The following is a 21,844-nucleotide window of genomic DNA, read 5'->3' as shown; positions in this document are numbered from 1 at the left end:
ATTGGAGGGGAGATCCTAAGGATCTGTTAGTGCAGTGAGTGCCAATTTACCGTCATGGTTTGGGTTCACGTGTCCTCTCGAAAGCGAAGGAAAAATCAAATGTAAAGTTGCTGTGAGAGCTCACAACGCTAATCCTACACACCCCTGTACCAGTGTGCGGTGACAAGTGGCTGATAACTCATTTCCTATATGTCCCTGAACATACCGGGACACGGAGTTGGTTTTCACTGGGGTGCTATTGGGGGGATTATAGAGGGGCTCATAGGAAACCAGGAAATCCTGTCTATAAGAGAGAAACCCCAAACACAAGCACGTGAGTTTAACGATGTTAATGCGCACAGAGCTCGTGACTCCATAAACACAGAGCAGGAGTCGCACTGGAACAATGCAGCTGCATCTCTAAATGGCAATGCGTTCATAATCCCATCAAAAAAACAACAAAATAATGCATTAAAAAAGATGAAAACTAAAACATCATTAAGCATCATAAACATACTTCATTGTTATGTGTTTACGATAAATTGTGTGCATAAAACAATAAGGAGGGGGCACCATAGTAAAGCTTCACGTGGCCGGGCTTTGCGCTGTGACCTGCAGCTTATGAACATACAGAATGTGCGGTTTGCTGCTCAAAATGAGCACCTATCAAATGACTCTGGGGTCACTGTGTCAGGCACCCATGCGGTTCCTGGGAGTGGAAAAACACACACACAGAGAGAGACGGTGACGCGCTGCGGTTTAGAGTCCTCCCTCCTGCTCTTCACATGATCCGAAAGCTTTCACAGAGGAGAGACAGGAATGTGCAAAGGAGCGACGGCATCAGTGGCTGATCGAAGCCACGCTGCCTCCACAATGTCTTTATTTCACACTGTGGCTGTCTGCGTGACCCTCATCCACTACACCAACGGGATCCCATGGACAGAAGAAAAGGTAAATATATTCAAAGGATCTGCTCACGCTCTGGGCCTGAATGCACCGTGGTACTGCCTCAGTCATGTGTTTAAACGCTGAGAGAAATCTGCTCCAAATATGAATCCATTAAAATAAGAACTCACCACGTGCTGTGTTTACTCTGACCATCAGTAACCTGCATGACTGCTTACTGTCATCATTTCCTGTCTTTGTGATGCTTTTATCGTTTAAAAGCATCTGTGCTGAATGATTTGATCGTTTTGGGACTAATAATTAACCATGTAGAAAAAAATAGTAATTTTAGCATGTTAATGCATTTATATTGTGATTATATTGTTTGTGGTTACCTGCACCGTTACTGCTGTTACATTACTCCATAAGAGAAAAAGAGAGGCTCTCAAGTAATCGGATACATCTTTATAATTAAGTGAAATATGTGTTCATGACGTGAGAACAATCCCCTGTGCTTTTAACACTGTTGTGTAATTCTCCTGAGGTACACCAGGGTATCCCTGCACAGAAATCTTCTTCATCTATATTCTTCTTCTCCTCTCCCCTGTGCTTGGTTGCTATGGCAGCACAGCCTTCATCATTGATCCTCCAATTGTGGGTCTTGGTATTTATAGACCTTAAGTGGACCCCCTTTTAACCCTCTATGAGCTCAGCGAGCCCCGGCTCTTTGAAGGGCTGTATTCAGTCTGTGTGACCACATAATTATAGTTTTCCCTCTGCAAACACAGGCCTGCTGTATGAGTCAGCCACTATGGGCTGAAGACGTACTGGGAGCAGGTTTTGTAAGTGAATATTTGTGCCTCGGCTGAAATAAACAGACCTGGGGAACGTATCTTCTGTTATTGTCTGCAAGGAAGAGCAAATGTTGTTGTTCGTTCTGCAGATGTAGCAGATGTGGCCATTTATTCCAACTCCAACAAACATAAATATAAATGACTAATTGATTAAGTGAGTAATGACCACATCAACTGATAATAACCTTAATATTATTCCTTTAAGCTCTGAATCTATATAAAGATTTTATAACCTCGGAGTGCTGCTCGTTTCCACCACATTCCCAATTAAGTACTAGCTGAAGGCCTAATAGAATAAATGGAGCCGCACATGGCTTTGATCGGTCTCTGATATTTACTCTCAGCTGTTTCCCCCCGATTCCCCGTTTGTTACCAGGACAACAGTGTTTCTCAGCAGGTGAACTTTGTGACCAAATGAAACAGGACTGATTGGAAGATCAATGTGTTTTTTAGGCCACGACTGTGAATCAGCAGTCATTGAACCGACTCTTATAGTTTGCACAAAACAGCAAACTGGCATTTTACTAAAGAAGAGTAATTCCATGTTAACAACTATGCTTGATGATTAGATGCTTGCTTTTTTAAAGGAGCCACTCTGTAAACGTGTCTCTTCTCAAAGCTCTAATTAGCTCTTGTGTCCCGACAGGCTTTTTTCACAGCTTATTAAGGACACTGTCTTTTATTTAACAGCTTCACCATGTGATCAAGTTACTCATAGCTCATATTGTCTTTATTTTTTCTGTTAAAAACGTGACATTTATTCTTTCCTCCCCCAAAGTTCCTGCATATATGAAACATCCAAATTCCCCATGTTTGTAATCTTCGCGCTGTTTCCTGTAACATGACAGGATGAACACATCATTATGACACAACAGCAGTCTATGCGTCACCCACACACTTACTTAACTTGAATCCATCACAGGCTCCTCTGCTACTATTAAACAGCTGCTGAGGAAAAAAGTGGACCATTGCACATGCTGTGTGAAAACAGGTGTTTGTTGTGTTCTATGCTCTGCAGCGATGAACAAAAACAAGCCGTAGGACTGCTGAGCAATACTTTTTTGTTGTTTTTCTGACAACCACTTATTTTAAGTATCAGTTGAATCCATTCATTTTGTCTCTTGCCTCTTTGGTCCTGTCCAGTTGCACCACACAGCTGTCACGCTAACACAGGATGAGATCCGCGCTGCCCTGTCGCACACTGATGTAGAGCAAATGTGGCAGAGGGACCTGAGACCACTGCTCGTCACCAGGTATCCAGGGTCTGCTGGCAGCCAGGCTGTGCAGGACGTAAGTTGATCTGATACCAGATCTGTGTCTTTAACTAGAGGAACAGTCATCTTTTCTATCATCATGTGTTATCATGCACACGTCTGGAAAAAGGATGGCGGGAAAAATGTAAAAATAATGTTATATTTCCTCCAAAAAAACACCTGGGAGGACACTTTCCACAGTTGTAGTAAATGCAATTCCACAGGTAATAAGAAAATGCTGTTTAATTCTGCAAAACAGGAATCAGGTCAGTATATTCAGTGGTTTAGCTGAGTAGTAAGGAGATGATAAGATGAAGGAGAGGCTAAATTACATGAAAACCTTTGCGTGCGTGTCCGCAGCACATCAAAACAACCCTGGGTTCGCTCGGAGCACAGTGGGACGTTACAGAGGACAAGTTTGTGTCACAAACACCATATGGACCTCTGCCCTTCACCAGCCTAATTGCCACCCTGAACCCATCAGCCAAACGCCGCCTGGTCCTAGCCTGTCACTACGACTCCAAGTACTACCCACCACAATGGCACGGAAGAGAGTTCCAAGGAGCCACGGATTCTGCCGTTCCCTGTGCCATGATGTTGGAGCTGGCAAGAGCCCTGGATCTGGATCTGAAAGCTCACAAGGTATCATTCAAATCATGATTTACAGCTGCAGTAAGCTAAAATGGTGAATTATACATTATTAGTAACAGGCGTTTCATTGAAACCCAAGCCTTTTGGTGCTGCTCGGTAATGTGTTTGGTGTTTTAGAGGTTGTGATCAGCACTGACTTGACTGTGGTCACAAATCACGATGAACAACACAACATCACACAACAACAACACAAATGAAAGCTGAATTAAGAGACAAGTGCTCAGGTGCTGCTAATCAGTCACACTTGATTGGCTGATCATCATCAGCGTGAGCGACTCAGGTGTGCATTAACACAATGACATCAGCGATGAGCTTCGAGAAGCAACTGTTGCTGCTCATCAATCTGGGAAGTGTTACAAGGTCATTTCCAAACAGTTGGAAGTCCATCATTCTCCAGAGAGAAACATCAGTGACAAGCGGAAAACAGTCAAAACAGCTGCCGGTCCTCCCAGTAGGGAGCGTCCCACCGAATTCAAACCGAGGTCAGACCGTGTAATGCCCAGAGAGACCCCAGAGCTTTATCTCAGACACTACAGGCCTCAGTTATCATGTAAAATGTTAAAGTTCAGCCAAAACCAGGGCATACAGGACAATGATCCCAAGAACAGCAGCAAATCTATAACAGAACGGCTGAAAACAATCGAGGTTGTGCAACGGCCGAGTCAAAGTCCAGACCTCAGCCTGACCATCGGTGAGCTGTGCATAAATAAATGTCCACAGACTTCATGTTATTGCCGCCACAGGTGGTGCTATAACCTGTTTCACAGGACTTGACGTAGCTGCCCATCATTGTGTGGTAATACAGCTCCCACCAGTACACCAGTGCATTTTAAACACCAGTTAGGATCTCTTGCAAAAAGGAAAATATGAGACTTTAGCTCTATGTTTTACACTTATTAACCCTTTAAAACCGGTCGGAGCGGGCACGCTCTGTTTTGCGTAACTATTTTTAAATCCCGGTAGCTCTGCAACCACGTGAGCTAGCGCAATATTTTTTTTTGCATATGAAACCTGAGGAGTTGTACTTACATCTTATGCCATCAGCTTGTCCTAAGTCACAGTTTCCTTCCACATATAGCTTTGCAAAAACTGCATAAAAAGCGCTTGCAGCAACAAAAACATAATATTCCAGAAACACGCTTTGCTGATCCGATCAGCTGTTTGTAACACTTCCTACATTGGATTAGACGGCAGCGCGAACGATCGCATGTCCACCATGACCTGCCCGAAACCGGAAGTGACGTCATTTTCGCGGAAATGTAGTTTTTTACGGTCCGGGCCTCAATGAGCCTATACTGGTGTTTTTAAAAGTTATGTTTGACTTTATGACTTTCTGTGTCGTTTCTGGGATGCTTAGGACTCATATTGCACTGCTGGAAATAGTTTATTTTGATGCATATGCTGCTTTTTTGCAAATTTGCACTATAATATTTATTTTCGTTTTTCCTGCAGTGTATAAAAATTGGTGTATTTCAAAAATAAAACTATGAAGGCACTCAAAATAAATTTCCTGTGGTGGGAAACTATTTTGTGCAACTTTTTTGTATTTACAGTTTTGAGGGATAAGCCTCTTAAATTTCTCTAACTAGAAATATATGTTAAAAAAACAAAAACGATTTTCAATTTTTTTGTAGTTTATTGCACTTTTTTGCAATTTATGTAATCACTATGCACTTAATTCCTACATATTATTAAAATCTAGGCTGTAATGGTTGTATTGATGTATAGCAACTTGAAATGCTCCCAAAAATGGCACTACAGCATGTAAAAATATAATATAAGCTCTGGCGGACTTGGTTCTATGGTAGGTCTTAAAGGGTTAAAAAAGAGAAAAGTAAAAAAGTGCACAAAGACTTAGGCCATCACACGCCAGGACTTCCAAATGCATCCACACAACATTAAAACTAAGTATAATGCATAAAACGAACAGCCGCCTCATGAAAACACAAACAGCAACAATGAGAATCCAACACTTTGTAGAAGCTGTTGTCAGACGCGATCTCATCCAAGCACAAAGCAAAAGGGAGCTGACGACTTTTGGAACGTGAAGAGAAACCGATCATCGAGCAACGTTTAGGAAAGCCTTTCCTCCAGTGTTGTCCCGTCTCTGAGAAACAACATCAGGCAGAAACGATTAGTGAAAACAGACTGATGTGTGCGACCTGTTGATGATGGCGCACAAACCAGAAATCACTCCCCTGCTGCAGGAAGGTCAATAAGGCAACAACTAAGACTGTTTCTTCTTAAGACTCACAGCTTTGTGCTGCATACACACACACACACACACGTTTTTATTAAGAACAATTCACTGCTCGTATTGATCCTTACATGATGAAAATATAAGAATTTGCCCAGTGCCATCTGCTAAGAGCTTTCACAGAGTCAGGGAATAAGAGGATGCAGACGCTTTTCACAGCAGAGATGTGACACGTCAAAGCAGCAAAGCTCCACATAACCAGCATTGATGAAGGCTGTGAGTCCAGAGCTATCGGTACTGCTCCAGTACGGAGCTTCCTATGCCTGATGTAAATGTAGCGTACACATTTCAAACACTGAATATTTTTTATATTCGTTTGTGAACCTGCAGGCGTCCACACTGCAACTCGAGATCGGGATAAGAGCAACATTTCAAGTTACATTCTGGATGTTTTAAATTAATTAGTACATACACGTTTTAATTGTTCTGCTCAGTATTAATGCATTGGAAAAGAAAAAAAACATTAGCATTCATGCAGCTAGCTCCTCTGCCCTTTTCCTGTTCCACAGCTGAGCTCCTGTCTGCTGGGCGGACAGTGACATCGTCTGTGACAGAGATCAGCCAGGGGACGTGTTTTCCACACTCAACTGTCTGTCACAGAGGTCACGGTGGAAATGGGAAGCACACTGAATTCAAATGCATTCTGTGGACGAGAGGACACGTAATCAATATGAGAGCTGATAAATCATGTGTTTAAAAATATGTTCTAGAAAAGAGCAACGAAGCAAAAGAATAAAATGAATATTTGTTTTCTGTCAAGTATTACGAAACAACACTAGATGGCAGCAAAACTCTTGGATAAAAAGTAATTCTACTGGTTTTTGTTTTTACTCTGTTTAGAGCTTAAATTCCAACCTGACCCTGCAGTTACTCTTCTTTGACGGGGAGGAGGCTCTTTTTCAGTGGACCGCCACAGACTCCCTGTACGGCTCTCGCCACCTTGCCCAGAAGATGGAGGCCACCGCGCATCCTCCAGGAGCCGCAGACACCAACCAACTGCACGGCATTGTAAACATCACTTCTCCTAATTCTTCTCTGTCCACATCACGGAGGATTAGGATAATCGCTTAATCACACTCAAGATCATCCTTTTGTTAGCCAACATCAATTTCAGTACAATCTGCTTAGCCCTGATCTCCTCTTACACACTCCAACAACTGAAGTGCATTTCTTAAATAGTTTTGTATTTGAAAGAATTACGCAGCCACTTATTTTATCACCGGGGAGGCTCAGAGGGCTTTATACGGAGCAGAAGTTATTACACGCTCTATAAAAGTATGATGTCATTATATATGTCCGTATCCACGCTATAAAGAGATAGCTGTTATCCAAAAACTGGGGAGATAAAGTTTCCCATCATAGCTGGTGTGTGAGCGTGTAGACAGACAGAAAGACAGAAAGGCGTGTTTTATGTGCAGCACCATGGAGCACGTGATGTAATCACCTCAAAGCAGCGAGCTGCTTAACGGGGAATTACCGCCGGGGTGTGTAGACAGAGTTTCTCAGGTGATGGGCATCATTCATCCCGTCCTGTCTCTGCTCCTCCAGGATCTGTTTGTGTTGCTGGATCTGATCGGCGCTCCCAGTCCTCGCTTTGGCAACCAGTTTCCAAGCACAACAGCCTGGCTCTCCAGACTTCAGCACATCGGTGAATAATCATTCACTAATGCTTTATGTGTAATATGCTGTGTTTGGTGTAGCGAGTTTGAGTGATCACCAAACATTAGCAGCTACATGAGTCTTATTAGTCATCACCATACAGAAGCTATTCACCTTTGTAACATGTTATCCTTTAATTGCAACATTTTAATGAGATTATGAATAAATGAATGTGATAACAGTCATTGGTTGTTAATGGAAACTAGTTAACCTGCGTGGATGCTGTTACAGTGTTTAGATTTACAGCTTTCCAGGGTTTAGTCTTTTGTGTTTCTAGCTTCCAAAGTTCTTTGTGTTTCCAAGTTCTTAGGTTTTGTTCCTTTGCCTTCCACGTCTATAGTTTAGGTTTTCTTCTGTCTCCATGTTTACTCATCTGTCTTCCCTGTCAGCCGTGTCTCCTTAAGTCTGTGTCTCTGTGTGTTATATGCTCAGTTTCTAGTCTCTAGTTTTCCGTCACTATGCCTGTCCTGTGTTCCACGTTTAGTTACTCTTGTCTCCACGTTTCATGTCTGATTCCCCTGGAAACATGTCAGTCATGTCTCCTTGTCACAGTGAAGGTCTCATGTTTCCTGTTTTATTTTGATAGTTCCTTGTCCTGTGTTCAGTGTGTTCAGTTTTGCTTCCTCCCCGTTCGTTGTGTCTGACTAGTCCCAGCTGTGTTTCCCTCCTGTTTCCCTCATTACTCCCGCTGTGCTCTTAGTAAATTCCTCGTTCACTGGTTTCCAGTTCCTTAGTTTTTTGGTTTCAGTTTCTTATTTCTAGTTCCTTGTTTTTGGGATGGTTTCTGTAAACCTGTAGAATTATTTCCAGCAATAAATTCAGTTAACTTCCTGTGTTGTAAATCCTGTGTTTGGGTCCTACATCCTGCCACCACGCAGCCGTGCATTGACAGATACAGCCATGCTGATTGGTGCAGGGAGAGAGGAGTTAGAGACAAAATCAGAGAGACAAGGCTGAGATGGTTTGGGCATGTGCAGAGGAGAGATAAAGGACAAAGGATGCTAAATATGGAGCAGGAGGAAACGAGGAAGACCTGAGAGGAGGTATCGAAGGAGGAGATGCAGACGGTTGGTGTGATAGAGGAGGAAACAGGCAGATGAGTAGCTGAAAGAAGAAAATACAGCAAATTGTTTATTTATTTTTTTACTATTAATAATTAACATGAGAGGTGTTTTCACTAACCTTTGAACTTTTATTTTCTGCTCTGCCTTTTCTAAACTTAGAAACGCGTCTTCACTCCATGAGCCAGCTGGTGGACCATCCTAACAGCGTGCAGTATTTCTGGCCAAATCACCACGTGGGCCACGTGCTGGATGACCATATACCTTTCCTAAACAGAGGTATGACCCTCAAAAAACACATTAACTAAATCAGCAGTTGCCTTTACTGTGTTGTTCTCTTTGGTGATCCTCATAATGCCTCTCTGCAGGTGTTCGGGTCCTTCACCTTATCCCCTCCCCCTTTCCCTCTGTGTGGCACACGTTTGATGACAACGAGCAAAACCTGGACCGTTCCACTATTGAGAACCTCAATAAGATCCTGCAGGTTTTTGTTTTGGAGTACCTCAGCGCCAGACCCACCGTTCCTTCAAATCCACAGAATAGCCCCTAAAGCTCCCTGTAAACCCGTCATCCTTTGATGTGTCACTGTAGTAAAGAGCCTCAGCTGCCAATTTAAAGACACAGAGCATACGCTGCATTAACCTCTATTTATATACGGAGACGCATATGTACTGCTTAACTTAACGACTGAGATAAAAGGGTTAAATTGTGTGCATCAGACGAGTGCTTGTTGTAGAGAACATTTTCCATAGATGATCTTTAGAAATATTGATCTAAGCTGCGTTTTTATTTTGAAAGTCTGAAAGTTGTAAGCGTGTAAAATGAAAGATGAGGCTCATCAGAGGCTTCATAGCTTCTTCATTTCAAGCCCCCAGCAACAATCCGAGCACAAAGGACCATCAGTGTGTTTCTGCAACACTGCTCTCTTTGTATCAGTCAAAGGCCTTCCTTACACCGCGAGGATTCATCTCAGCGCCAACACTAACATCGAGGATCTTTACCGCGCCTCGAAAAGTCGAAATAAGAGCAGCGCTGTGTTTAAAAACAGTTTTCATTTTACACACTTTCTCAGTAACAATGAAGTAAATGAAGCCGCTAAGATCTAAATTGGAGATAATTTCATTATGGATTGCTTTTGGAACGCCCTCAAACACTCGCTTATAGTCATTTGATGACATTCAGAATCCCCCGTCGGGCACGCTGTGTGAGAAATACAGTCAGACCACCCACACAGCTGCTACCAAACATATTGAGTATATGCGACACACATGCCACACTGTGTGAAATTTCCCCTCCTATATTAAACCTGTTCGGTGTTTAGAGAACAAACCTGTCAGGAGCAGGAAGTGTGGTTAATTTGTACTAAAACAACATCTTTAGCCTTTTAGATCCTCTCCTCTTAGGTGAAGTGGATGACTTCCTGTGCTGATGTTTCATGTGCCTGTCTTTGTTTATATGACGTTATTAGCTTGGTTTTAATGTAAATGCCAGAATAATATACTCTGCCAAAACTGGACTTCCTGTATTTGGAGACTGAAATAAATGTTGATTCAGAAAACAAAGTTGAGTTGGTTTTTTGCAGGTTTTTTAATCATTTGACAACTTTGTTGACGTGTTTAAGGAGATCCAGACTGCTATACGTGCTGCAGCTCCTCCTCTAAAGCCTGGCCCTTGTGAGGATGATCTACGGGAACTTTCTCTGCATTTCTGACCTGCAACAAAGAAAAGTCGACTCTCCTTCCAGTCCAACATCTTTTCAAATCACTTTTTTGATTCCTCGGCTTCACCGGTCTTTCCCCTAATCCTATCGAGAGGCGGTTCCCTGAATTCCACACCATCTAAATCCTCTTCAGTCCGGACCACTCGCGTGTAAATCGAGGAGGTTTTTGTTTGCTGGAGGCAGAAATATTTATGATGCAGAGATGATGAAGAGGTTTAGTTATATGTGAACCAAAGAGAGGGGTTGGATTCAAACTATATTTTGGAAAGCAGCACGTCTGAACAAAGAACAGAAGGCCAGGCAAATCGAGAGTTGTATAACAGTGTATGCGTGACAGCAAATTGATGAATGCCCCAGTTTAATAACAGCAGAGCTTTAATCTGAGCTGATTAGAGAGCAGAGTGTGCAGCTGCACAATAGTGGATTGATGGGTAGGGCCCGAACTCTTTCTAGGTGTGTTTGAAACTGTTAGAAAACAAAGAAGCGAGCAGCGCTGTTTTCTTTGTAAGGTCGCTCGCCGGAGTTTGACTGAGAGGTTTTATAAATTTCTAAAAAACAAAAGGGTTACACAACTTCACAACAAAGAAGCAACACTGTACTGCAGCCACCACGATGCTGCACCTTTTTTCCCACGAAAGGTCAAATTTTATATATCCCCTGGCTCATACTTTTAAACATACACATTCCCCATAACGTGACCTTTACGCTTTCTGCGCTGTTGTGCAGTGTCCACCTGTTGCAGCACTGTAAACCCACTGAACCAGCTGCTTTGTCCAATCCCAGTCTGCATCGTGTTACATATTATATGTCCCAGTTCTGTCATGCAAGAAAAAAAATCACAAATAAAGATTTTTAAAGGAAGACCTTCAGCATAGTGCTGATAATATTTTTCTGCATTTAAATTCCCCTTTTAAAAAGATTTTTGAGAGAAAAAGAACAACAACTGATTCCCTTATCAGACCCACCGAAGCCTGCACTTCATTTTCTCTGCACTGCACAAGTGTGTCCATTCTAAATGAGCTAATGGGGAATATTAATTATATTATTGCGTGTGCATAAAGAGTGTGCAGAGTGTAAGCTGCAAAGAAGCAAAACACCAGCAGAGAGCAGTGCCGAGTCATGTTCAGGTTCCAGGAAAGCACAAGCAAAGCTCTGCTGCTCCTGTTTGTCTCACATGTTGTATTTTGACGACTGCTCATTCAAATATAAGGGAAGAAATTCAGCTAGTGTCACATTAGGTCAATAGCTTAATCATATCTATGAGGCCTTTGCAGTGCTCAACACAAACGGACGAAAATGTTCTAGTTTAATTGTGATTGTTCACATTGTTCTGTATTCCCCTTTTTCTCCTGAAGCAACACAACACAAACCGGTCAGCACTGTTTCATATACACGCCTCCACTTTCAAATGAGGGCGGCGAACACACGGAAACTACCTACATCATACGGTGCGTTCAGGTACGCTCCGTAAATTCATATCACCTCTCGGGCGTTCTGGTGGTTTTTGGTTAGAAAATTGTAAAATTGGTTTATTACAAGAAAGAAAGAAAAACATGATGTAATGGTAACAAAATTAATATCTCGGTATTAGTTTTTGATACGTAAGCACTATTATGAAGGCATCTGCACTGTGTGAAAATATAAACTGTGATATTTGTTAAGTGTATCAGTGTTTTATTAATCACTCACTGGGCATTTAAGGAATAATTGTGATTTTTCCGAGTATTCCCGGCAGTACGTGAATGCAGCATTAATCCCAACCCGAGCGGTGAGGACCTGAGGGGGATTTCAGTCCAGCCTCCCGGTCGAGTGTGCGCACAGTTGTTCATTTGGTGAACACAAACAGACGCTGAGAGCGAAGCTGGAGCGAAGAATGTGACAGAAAACAGTTCTCCGAGTTCTTCATCAGCGCCGCCACATTTCGGCTCATTTCTCTCTCTCTGATTTTATTCTGAACACACCATGGAGCCGATAACCAAGTGGACGCCAAAGCAAGTTGTCGACTGGATGAGAGGTAAGTGAGCCACTTTGAAAAAATTAGATTTTCGTCTAAAAAAAAACAAATCTCATTGACTTCATTAAAAGAGAAGCTGTTCAAAGGCTTCCGTGCCCCAGCGCAGAGTCGCTCCTCGGTTATCTGCTCTTAGTTTCGTAGAAACTGCGTGACAGCATACCTTCACTGAGGCGCATAACAATGGGACTACGTTTCTTTGACTCTCACTTACACAAGAAGGACAAAGAAATGACACTTGGCTGTGTAAGCAGTCCCCTGACATGCCACTCTCACTACTGATAACACTTGATAATGAGATTTATGTTGCCACTGTGCTGACAAAGGAAATGTATTTGATTGGCTCTTAAATACACTGACTGTCCTAAGTTTGGTGTCCTAAACAAACAGGATCCAAGTGTCTCTCATTATATTTGCTGCTGCTTTTTTCTTTATTTAAATAAAGTGATATTGATGTGTAACATTCACTGTACTCTGGACTTTTAGAGCTTTAAAATCTCTAAAGAAAGCCCGAATAATTTGTCTGTAAGTTTGCACTGATTTTAATTTAATTTTCTGAGAGGAATGAGAGGTATGCTAGTGGCATAAATATTCTCTGAACCGGACTTTAGTCACAGCATAGGTATGCATGGCGTGCGGCGCAAGAAGCTACGTCGTGGATGGAGTAGCTGCAGAGATGCCAAACTCAGAAACTGAAGTCTGTGGTCATCAGCCAGGAAAAAGAAGCGCAGGCTCTCCGTGATGGGATCAAAGCGTCTGTCTTTGTTCTGAAGGACATTTGGAAACTTTTTTCATGTACTGATTTGTAAGTTTAAGCTAACTTCTGTATTTTTATGGAAGTGTAACAGTTAGTAGACGGTGGTGTATTAACTGCTGAATGAGGCGTGCCTGCTAGTGCGCATCGATAGTTGGGGGTTAAAGGGATTGTGAGGGGTTAGTTTCCATGTGTGCTGTGAAAAGAGCCTGACGGGCGTTTGTGGATGGAGGATTAGTTGTGTATATGGGCCCCACTACTGTCAGTGACCTGAAAATCTGACTCAGCAGTTGTCTCTGTAGGTCCCAACTACTGGATTTGCAGACTCCTGCAAACACATCAGAAGAAGAACTGACTGAAATGCACTGACACGCTCAGGGAAGTGCTCCCTGCTGAAGCTGGTGCATGAACAACAGTTGATGAAGTTTTGTTTTTATACATGAGAGGCTTCCAGCGTCACTGCTCTGGCTTTGCTGAATCACATTCACTTTCATCACAATAACTTTGCAAGCAGGTGGATCTGCATTTAAGCAGTCAGAGCTGCAAAAAAATGAAGCGCTGTGATATTGCACTTCTTCCTTTGGTCATTTAAACCTCTTCCTGGGTCGGCTGTGCTCATGCGCCAACATTTTCTTTGTTAAAGAAAAGCAAAGAGGCTTTTTAAAGGAGGGCCAAAAGCTACCACCAGTTTTCACAGAGAAGAAAAGGCCTCTTTCTGTCCTCAGTGACCGCTGCACCGTCCACAGCCATAACACAGCACGTAACCGCTTGTGTTGTTTGACTGAAGGAAACCTTGTGCAATCTTTTCATACCAAAGCCAAACGGCGTTGAACTGAAGGAAAGCGCACGCTTGTTGACCATTCGCACCAACACCGAACACGGCTGTTTGCAGAGTTGCTGTTTGGCGACAGAAGCCAAACGAAAGTCTCAGGAAGCACTCTGTGCAGACCTTTGCTCCCGTTCGCCTCGGGCTGTTTCCCCGGGCTGGACAGGGGCTGCTCTTGTGTATTGAAGCTGTTGTTAAACACCTCCATTGTTGCAGCGGATCAAGTGGTCGCTGGTGGATGTTTATTGTCACTGTTGATCCCTTTCAATTCAAACATTGCTGTTGTTGTTTTCTATGTGTTTAGACTGGAAATGTCCTGAAGCACATTTGCTTCACCACAAGATCTCCCAGCTGGACCTGCAGTGCTCTGTGACTGGTATGCCATATGTCATGTGTGGGATTACGTCCCCCGGGGAACTGACCGCACTTTCCTGAGAACACGCCATGTTTTCAGTAAATGCATTTTTAGCTCATTGTGATGCTTTTGAAATAAGGCTTAGATATGCTGCTAGTCATTTTCCAAATATAGTCTTGGATACACAACAGCAGTGTTTGAGTGAAGGTGGCATTCAATAAATACAAACACCTGAATAGGATGTAATACCGATTTTTCTTTTCCACCTTGCAGCTGCTGGGAGGAATCAGTGCATCTGTAAATACAATCTTACTGTGCGGCTTTTTGCTTTTGCAGAACAGCCTAAATGTCCTGCAGCGTTTTCCATAAATGTATCCTGGCTTATCAAATTTCAAAGCTCTGTGTCTGTAAAGCAGGTTGGACACGTAAACTTCAGTGATGGACTTATTTTCACCAAGCTTTGCTCAACTACTCAGTAGTAGCTAGAAGAGTAGCAGCAAGTGTGTGTTCATCCGATTTTTTTCCCACTTCCAATCCGATCCAGAACCCAAAACTCTGATAACCAGGTTAAATTAGTAAGATGTAAATCCTCACTGTGTGGAACAGACCGAGACTCAGCTCAGCTTCCTTAACTTCATTCACCTAAATTTCATTAGCCTCATTTCAGCTCAGCGTGAGCGTCATTAGGTTTCTGTTAATTGCGTTCGCGCTGGTTTGTCCGTTACATCCTCTCAGTCTGAGTGCGCATCCTTTACCTGCTCCTCACACACTTATCGAGCGTGGATTGGAGCAGACAGGAGACGGCTGAAGTGAAATCAAGTCCAGCAAGAACCGAACACAAACAAAGCGAGACCAAGACAGTGAAAGCATCGTCGCTGTGGCAGCTTTTCAGGTGCGTCCGCTCACTTTGACCAGAGTGGGTGTAGCTGCAGCGAAACACCACCAACCTAATACTTGGATATCTTATCCAAATATCAGATCAACACGTCCTTAATGACAAGCACGGTTCTGTCTCCCACCAAAGGGCTGAGATGGCGGTTATCTTGTCAGAAAGGTGACAAACGTGCTTTTGTCTTTCGCCAAATTCGAACCTGGGAAAAACAAAAGGATTGTTGAGTAACTTCACTGACGGGTGATTTCAGCAACCTTATCTCTGGAGAGGACAGGAAGGTGAGGGCAATGATGATTGATCCTTATCTGGCTGAAACAGAGTTCCTAAATGGGAGCAAGAACAGACATTGTCCAGACACCTCACCCTTATTAAGGCATCCTTTACCCCTGTTTTAGTGCCGGCTCTATCAGGAAAGTAGAGTCTATGTTTGGATAGCCGCCACAAGCATCATTAATCCATTTTTAGCAACTGTGTGTATATGCATGAGGAGAACAAGTGTCAGATTAATCCAAACATATTCTGTAAGCTGCAGAAATCTGTCTGCTCCGTCTGACGACCTCAGTCAGGAAAGGAAGTAACAGGATGGGATGATGTATTTAATTCCCGTAAAGTCCAGCCTTTGTTTTTTAACACTTTCTGCATCTTTATGTTTAACCTGTTGAGTTCCAGTGATGCGCGCATAACAATGTTTCTTTAGAAAAGAGTTTAGGGGAAGTGCTGTAAGAGGATTCCCCCTGGGGAGAGGTTACTCAAAGGCACTGCTGTGGTTTTGTTGCTGTCACGGCCTCTGTGGCCTTTTTGTCACATGCATCCCAGCCTGACAGCATCAGGCGCTCCAACATGGGGGGGGGCACAGTCAGCGTCGGGGTTTTCACACTCTGATTTGAGTAAAAGGCAGCTGCATAAATAAAACCTTAAAAATGACTTTCCTCCGCAGCTTCACCAGCAGCCGGCACATTACACAGTATACTTTCTTGCGTATGGCGCTTTATAGGTCAAACGATTGTTATCAGCGCACTGATATCAGTTTGCATTTGCATGTAGAGCACATTAAACTAATTCCCACAATGTCAGCAGATAGGAGCCCGAGTTTAACCCCACGTCCAAGCTAACCCGAAGCTACACCAGTCTGCTTTTCATTCAAATCTAAAATGTGCATTGCAAATCTCCCTGATGAGCTCAGCTTAGTCGGACCTGCAAGCCGTTTGGCCTCAGTCTGCCCTAAGAGCATTGGCCTGTGAAGCGCCATGCTTAAGTCACGGGACTGAAAGCACCAACCTGAGGTGACGCAGCCGAGTGTGTATTTACGAGTCACATGTTGACCGACCTCTCGTGCAGGGATGTCAAACGCTCCCGTGCACTCGCTGGTATGTGTCACGATTGTTCCCGGTGATGTCTGTGAATGCTACCGGACCTGCGTGCGCTGGTACAGGAGGGGAAAGGAAGTGTGTGCCTGGCTTGATATTGTTATCAAAGCACCGCTAATGCATTTATGCTCAAATAAACTCCGAACATGAGAGGAATGTAAGTGCTCCTGCTAAACCAAACCAGCGGCTCTGTGAATGAGCAGTCCAAACAGGTCACACATGTCCTTTGTTGCGTTTGGGGCCACCAGTTGCTTTTAACGGATTTAAAAATGCCACAGCCTGTCAGGTCGGTGCCCCTCGCTGACCAAATACACACAAAGCTCTCTCATCCTGCCACCTGCTTACACTCTAATGGAGTGTAATGTCATTATGATTATAAAGTGATCTGTAGTTTTATGAACTGTCGCCTACTTTGGGGTTTAGCCGGGCACTTGGGCGAGCGCCAGATCAGTGCATGTTCAGACTAGTCCTCCGTGGAGGCTGAATTCCTGTCTCGCTGTTCCCACAGGATAAAATGTCATTCCTGTGGGAAATACATTCTTGTGACTAAGCTTTAATTTGCTTACTATCTTTTTTCTAATCCACTGTTGTTTATATATGCACAACAGACGTGCTAGTATCACCGCGCACATTTTTTAGGTCTCCGTGCTCGTGTTTGTGTTTTCACTCGCCTGTGATGGTTTTTTGAACTTGTCAGCTCTCATTCACTGGTTACGCAAGAGAGCGGCGATAGATGAGGCAGCATTAATGGGCCAGTCTGTGTTTTTAAAGCATAATGAGCCCCACTGTCTGCGTGGCTTCGTGGGCTCTGAATGGGTGGATGAATAAAAGGTTCCTCGAAAAACACCTAAAGTCTTTGTGTTTGTTACGTAATTTCCAGGTCAGATTTCTATTGTTCTATTAAGAAAAGCTCATAATCAGGTGACAAGCCTCCATTTTTGTTTTATCATGGCTGAAAGTCGCCTCAGGAGTCTTCAAAACATTCCACAAACACATCCTAGTGAAGTCATACGTGTTGCACCAGCTTTAGTTTCACTTGACGCTGCACATTTTCCCGGGCTTCCCCATCCCAGAATGTGGAAAAAAACAACTATTTTTGTCATCATACTTCTAACTCATCCTCTTGTGTCCAGTCCACATACTGAACTAACCATTTTTTGTCTGAGACACAAACTCGGAGCGTTGTACAAAAGATTTGAGAGCAAATGTTGGTTCGACTGTTTGGAGAGGGAGTGGCGGCTCCTCTTTGAGAGATTTGTGGACCCGAAGAAACAATCAGAGGAGATTCTGTTGATCCTCCCTTTTGTTTCCAGCGGTGCAGCCTACCTGGGAAAACTCTGTCACGTGACCTTCCTCTCTGTTTGTATATGACAACCTACTCCAGCTGTTTCCAGTCAACAGCACATTTATTATTTGTAGGGACAACACGGCAGGTGCTGGCAAGACTAGAAACAAAGCTCACCGGTAAAGTGTGTGTGTGTGTGTGTGTGTGTGTGTGTGTGTGTGTGTGTGAGCTATCATTTATTTCATACAGCAAGAAAACAGAATGTAGGGACAGCACAGATCACATGCTGTGTGTTCGTGCGTCACGGGGGCCCTGTCCTGGCCTGTGGGTGACACACTGTCATTCAGTGCTATCTTTTCATTGAAGATGACTCACCCTCCCTCACCCCTTGCAGCAGGGAGAACAGGATCAGCTGCCCACTGCCTGTAGGCTGCCTAGTGATGTCTCGCGTTGCATAATTTGTTGAAGTTCTCCTTTCTGTCATGAAGAGAATATTAGTCACGATTAATCCTTTATTCTTAATTGATTCATGGGAAAGCCGATCGCTTCTAGTCATGCTTATGTTTCTGTTTCTATTTAAATTGTGTGCCGGACTTCTGTTTGACAGACAAACGATGCTCTCGGTGTTTTCGTGTCCTCTTCCCCTGACCTGGCCATGAGCCAGGTTTCTCCCACCCTGAAAACCCCTTCCCCTGTCACTATAGTAACCTTAACTTTATTTACAGCCTCGGCCAGTCTGGTTGACGGCCGTTGTGGCTGACCACCACCAGCAGCTCTTTGCACTGCCGCAGTAAAACGCTGTGTTGTGGAGGGTTGTGGACCTCCTGTCGGCTTAGATCGAGTAAACGCTCAGCTCGGCTCGGCTTTGCAGCAAAGTCGATCTTTTTACTGCTCTTCCAGCCTCGCTCTGTAACAAATTCGCCCTGTGATAGATTTATGTCAATCAGCAGGTTCTTATCCAAGGATGCCTTCGTCGATCCAAATTAGGATTGGACTACATTCAACCACATGAGCCACTGGAGCAATATGAAGATATCTTTAGCTTAATTAAAGGCCTCTTTCTGTCCGTCTGTCTGTTTCAGAAAGCATTGTCATGCAACAGAACAGCACAATGGATGCAAAGTTAAATTTGTCTCTGCTAGAAAACATGCCCACATGCAGCGTCAGGAGGACGTCTAGCACAGTATTCCCATGGCAAACCAAATCAGTGGGACTCATTTCCTCCCCCAAACATGGCTCATCTTTATTGTGGTTTCCATAGGCAGCTATTATGGTGCTGGTGAATTGGTCTGTAATCAGCATGGAGGGCCACCCTGGCCATACACCGTACATGTAATGGGAAAACACTGTTTTTTGCCTGTGTGTCTTAGAGGATTTGGCTTTGAAGCCGTGTTTCAGGCCTGCTGTGGATGCAGTGTTTTAAAAGTGTTCATTTTCAGCTTCTGTCTCTGACATCTTTCTCTCCATCACTGTCTCTTTGCAGAACACAACAGTCTTTAATTATAGATTTTTTCTTGGGACAGTGATGCTTAGGTTGTAACAAAGTGAGCGCTTTTGAAGTCGCGTTGACACGAAAACAGCGCTTCACGGAGGGAGCGTCCTCGTTTCTGATTGATCACCTACTGCGATCAAAACTACAACACTCTGCTCTTAAATGATAAAATCAGCAATTGTGTTGTGACTATGTTTTGATGTTCGTCAACAGGTTAAGCACAACAATATGAGCCTTGGTGGGGCCAGGAAGACAAAATATTGTGGTGGGTGGAGAGGCAGGAACAGGAGAGAGGTGGGGGCGGCTTGAGACATTTCTGAGGTCTTTGCTGCTTTCTTTAGAACGTGTTTATCCTGCGGTAACGAGCTGCAGCATGGCCAGGCGGCCATGTTATTGCTCCAACTCCTTCGCTTACCTGCGTAAACTATTACCTCGTGGTGCCTCGTATCTTTTTCTCAAGAGACAAGCAGTTTGTATCTGCTTTTCTAAGCCTGATGAACCCTCTGCCATGCACCCATGTTTATTGATTGATTTTGTACCCTTGTTCATTAGCATAGTGTTACACTGCTGAAATGATGGGCCAACTCATCTCCCGTGCAACATATTTATTTTTACAGAAAACTGTAAAGACAGAAAAATGTCTGATTAATCAGTTCTTTCGGCACGCGGACCGTACGCTGCCTCTTCACCACTGACACTACTTCCTCTAGTGTAGCTGGCATTACTTTATACAAGTAGCTTATACAGTTTCATATTCACATGCACCACTCTTATAAACTGCTTAAATCACAAAAATACATTTTACTATACGCATGAATAACATAGTGAACTCTCATTACAGTTTTATCTTGTTTTTACTTCTGTTTTAATCTATTTATGAACCTGTCTTCTTAACTGTATTTATCAAACTAATCTCTTTCAAATAAATGTTTTTCTTAACATATTTTTATAGCATTCACTCTTCATGAACTAAACATAAAGCAATTCACATTTTCTTTTATTGTGCAAAACATATATATTGCGACTTTAACCCAAAAATACCTGCACCGAGCTCACAGAGTTTCGGTACAGTCTAACACTTGGATCGGCACAGGCTAACAACTGGACCAACTTGGAAATTAGCTCTTTAGCTTAACATTCACCACAAACAAGACATTTATCATTAATCGCCACTGCTGTCTGTCACGTTTAGAACCTCTGTTTTACATTATCAACCACCCAGCTTACCTGTAAAGACAGAAAAATGTCTGATTAATCAGTTCTTTTGGCACGCAGGCCGTACGCTGCCTCTTCACCACTGACACTACTTCTTCTAGTGTAGCGTCAGCTACCGATGCGTACAGGACTGAGCGCCCTCTGCTGGTGGAACTTATACAACAGTAAAACTGACATTACAGTGGCCTTACTAAAAGAAAGTGTCTCTGAGCATAAAATAAAATGGGGGGCTACTATTTTCATGTCTCTGTCTTTAACATAGTGCCACAATAGCTCCAAAAGAAATCACCCAGGACAGAAACACACGTAGCTCATTACTTACGGGAACAAGACGCAGATTTTGTTGCTCCAAATGGTTTTTGTTGCAAACCCAGCAAACAAACAGCAGACTGGGCCAAAACGGATCCCAGCACGAGGATAGGCAGACGGATATGAACACGTTTTCCATGTACGGTGGAGTTACAGTCGGATCGTTTCTTACAAAGCAAGAAAACATTTATGAGATTATTGCAACGACAAAAAAATGAAACACACGACGTCCTTTCCACGCACACAGACCTGAGCCTTATTAAAATGATAGAAAACTCTTTCCTGATTTATCATCTACTACATTCTGTCTCATGTGTTGCATGATGAATTTAAAATATCTGGACTGACACAGTCCGGTGTCCTCATTCTAAACCTGTGAGCAGTTCAGTGTGCAGCTCGTTACTTCTGCAGGATAAGAAAATGAGCTCTAGAACCAGCGTTTTGTTCATTAATCAATAAAAAGGTCACATAAAATGATTCCTGAACATGAATTTGATCTTCCTAGAAAGTCTCGTGACTTACGAACAACTGCAAAAGTGCATCTAGCAAACATTTGATTAGCTAACTTTTCTGACACGAGCACGATTAAAGATGTCTTGCATGCACTGAAAATTAAAACACTGTAATACAGCTGAAACACACTCTGCAATAATACAGGATAACTTATTGACTCAGAAAGTTGTTGAACACAAGAAAGGAGACTTCCATGTTGCTGCCTGTCCTACATGTTCATAATAATCCACCAATCAGTGACTGCTTAATCACTTTCTTAATCACTTAAATATTGCAAAGTAAATCACCAACAGATAATGAACCTGGCCATTCACAGATAGCCAGTCTATTCATCCAATTGCCTGAGCTTAATCGGAATAATCGGGATTAACCGGATAGTCCCCGTCACCTCTCAAAGCTTCAGATCTAAGATGTCTAATCTAATCTAAACCCAAAACTGATATTCAGCGCAGGTGCAGGTGTAGCTCACTCAAACTGCCCAAGAAGCCCTAATATTACCTGCATAT

The 21,844-nt window shown here is 43.1% G+C and overlaps 2 protein-coding genes across 2 annotated transcripts in view; both read left to right on the top strand.

Annotated features, from left to right (window-relative positions):
• Positions 1-724: 724 nt before the first annotated feature.
• Positions 725-10,161, top strand: qpct (glutaminyl-peptide cyclotransferase). Its single transcript, XM_087832978.1, has 7 exons — positions 725-930; positions 2,862-3,008; positions 3,332-3,613; positions 6,720-6,887; positions 7,428-7,527; positions 8,762-8,878; positions 8,968-10,161. The coding sequence occupies exons 1-7, from the start codon at positions 799-801 to the stop codon at positions 9,147-9,149; spliced, it is 1,128 nt and encodes a 375-aa protein (XP_087689104.1). The 5' UTR covers positions 725-798; the 3' UTR covers positions 9,150-10,161.
• A 1,955-nt stretch (positions 10,162-12,116) lies between these two features.
• The window catches only part of LOC102797762 (connector enhancer of kinase suppressor of ras 3-like), a 45,562-nt gene continuing 35,834 nt past the window's right edge, over positions 12,117-21,844 (top strand). Inside the window, exon 1 of the mRNA XM_087832881.1 lies at positions 12,117-12,333. Coding sequence (XP_087689007.1) covers positions 12,282-12,333 — 52 coding nt within the window. The 5' untranslated portion in view covers positions 12,117-12,281. The remainder of the gene's footprint in view (positions 12,334-21,844) is intronic.

Source organism: Neolamprologus brichardi, chromosome 19, assembly GCF_056152115.1.
Source record: "Neolamprologus brichardi isolate AB-2024 chromosome 19, ASM5615211v1, whole genome shotgun sequence".
NCBI lineage: Eukaryota > Metazoa > Chordata > Actinopteri > Cichliformes > Cichlidae > Neolamprologus > Neolamprologus brichardi.
Note: the sequence above shows the minus strand (reverse complement) of the source record. Positions and strands in the feature narration are given on the sequence as shown.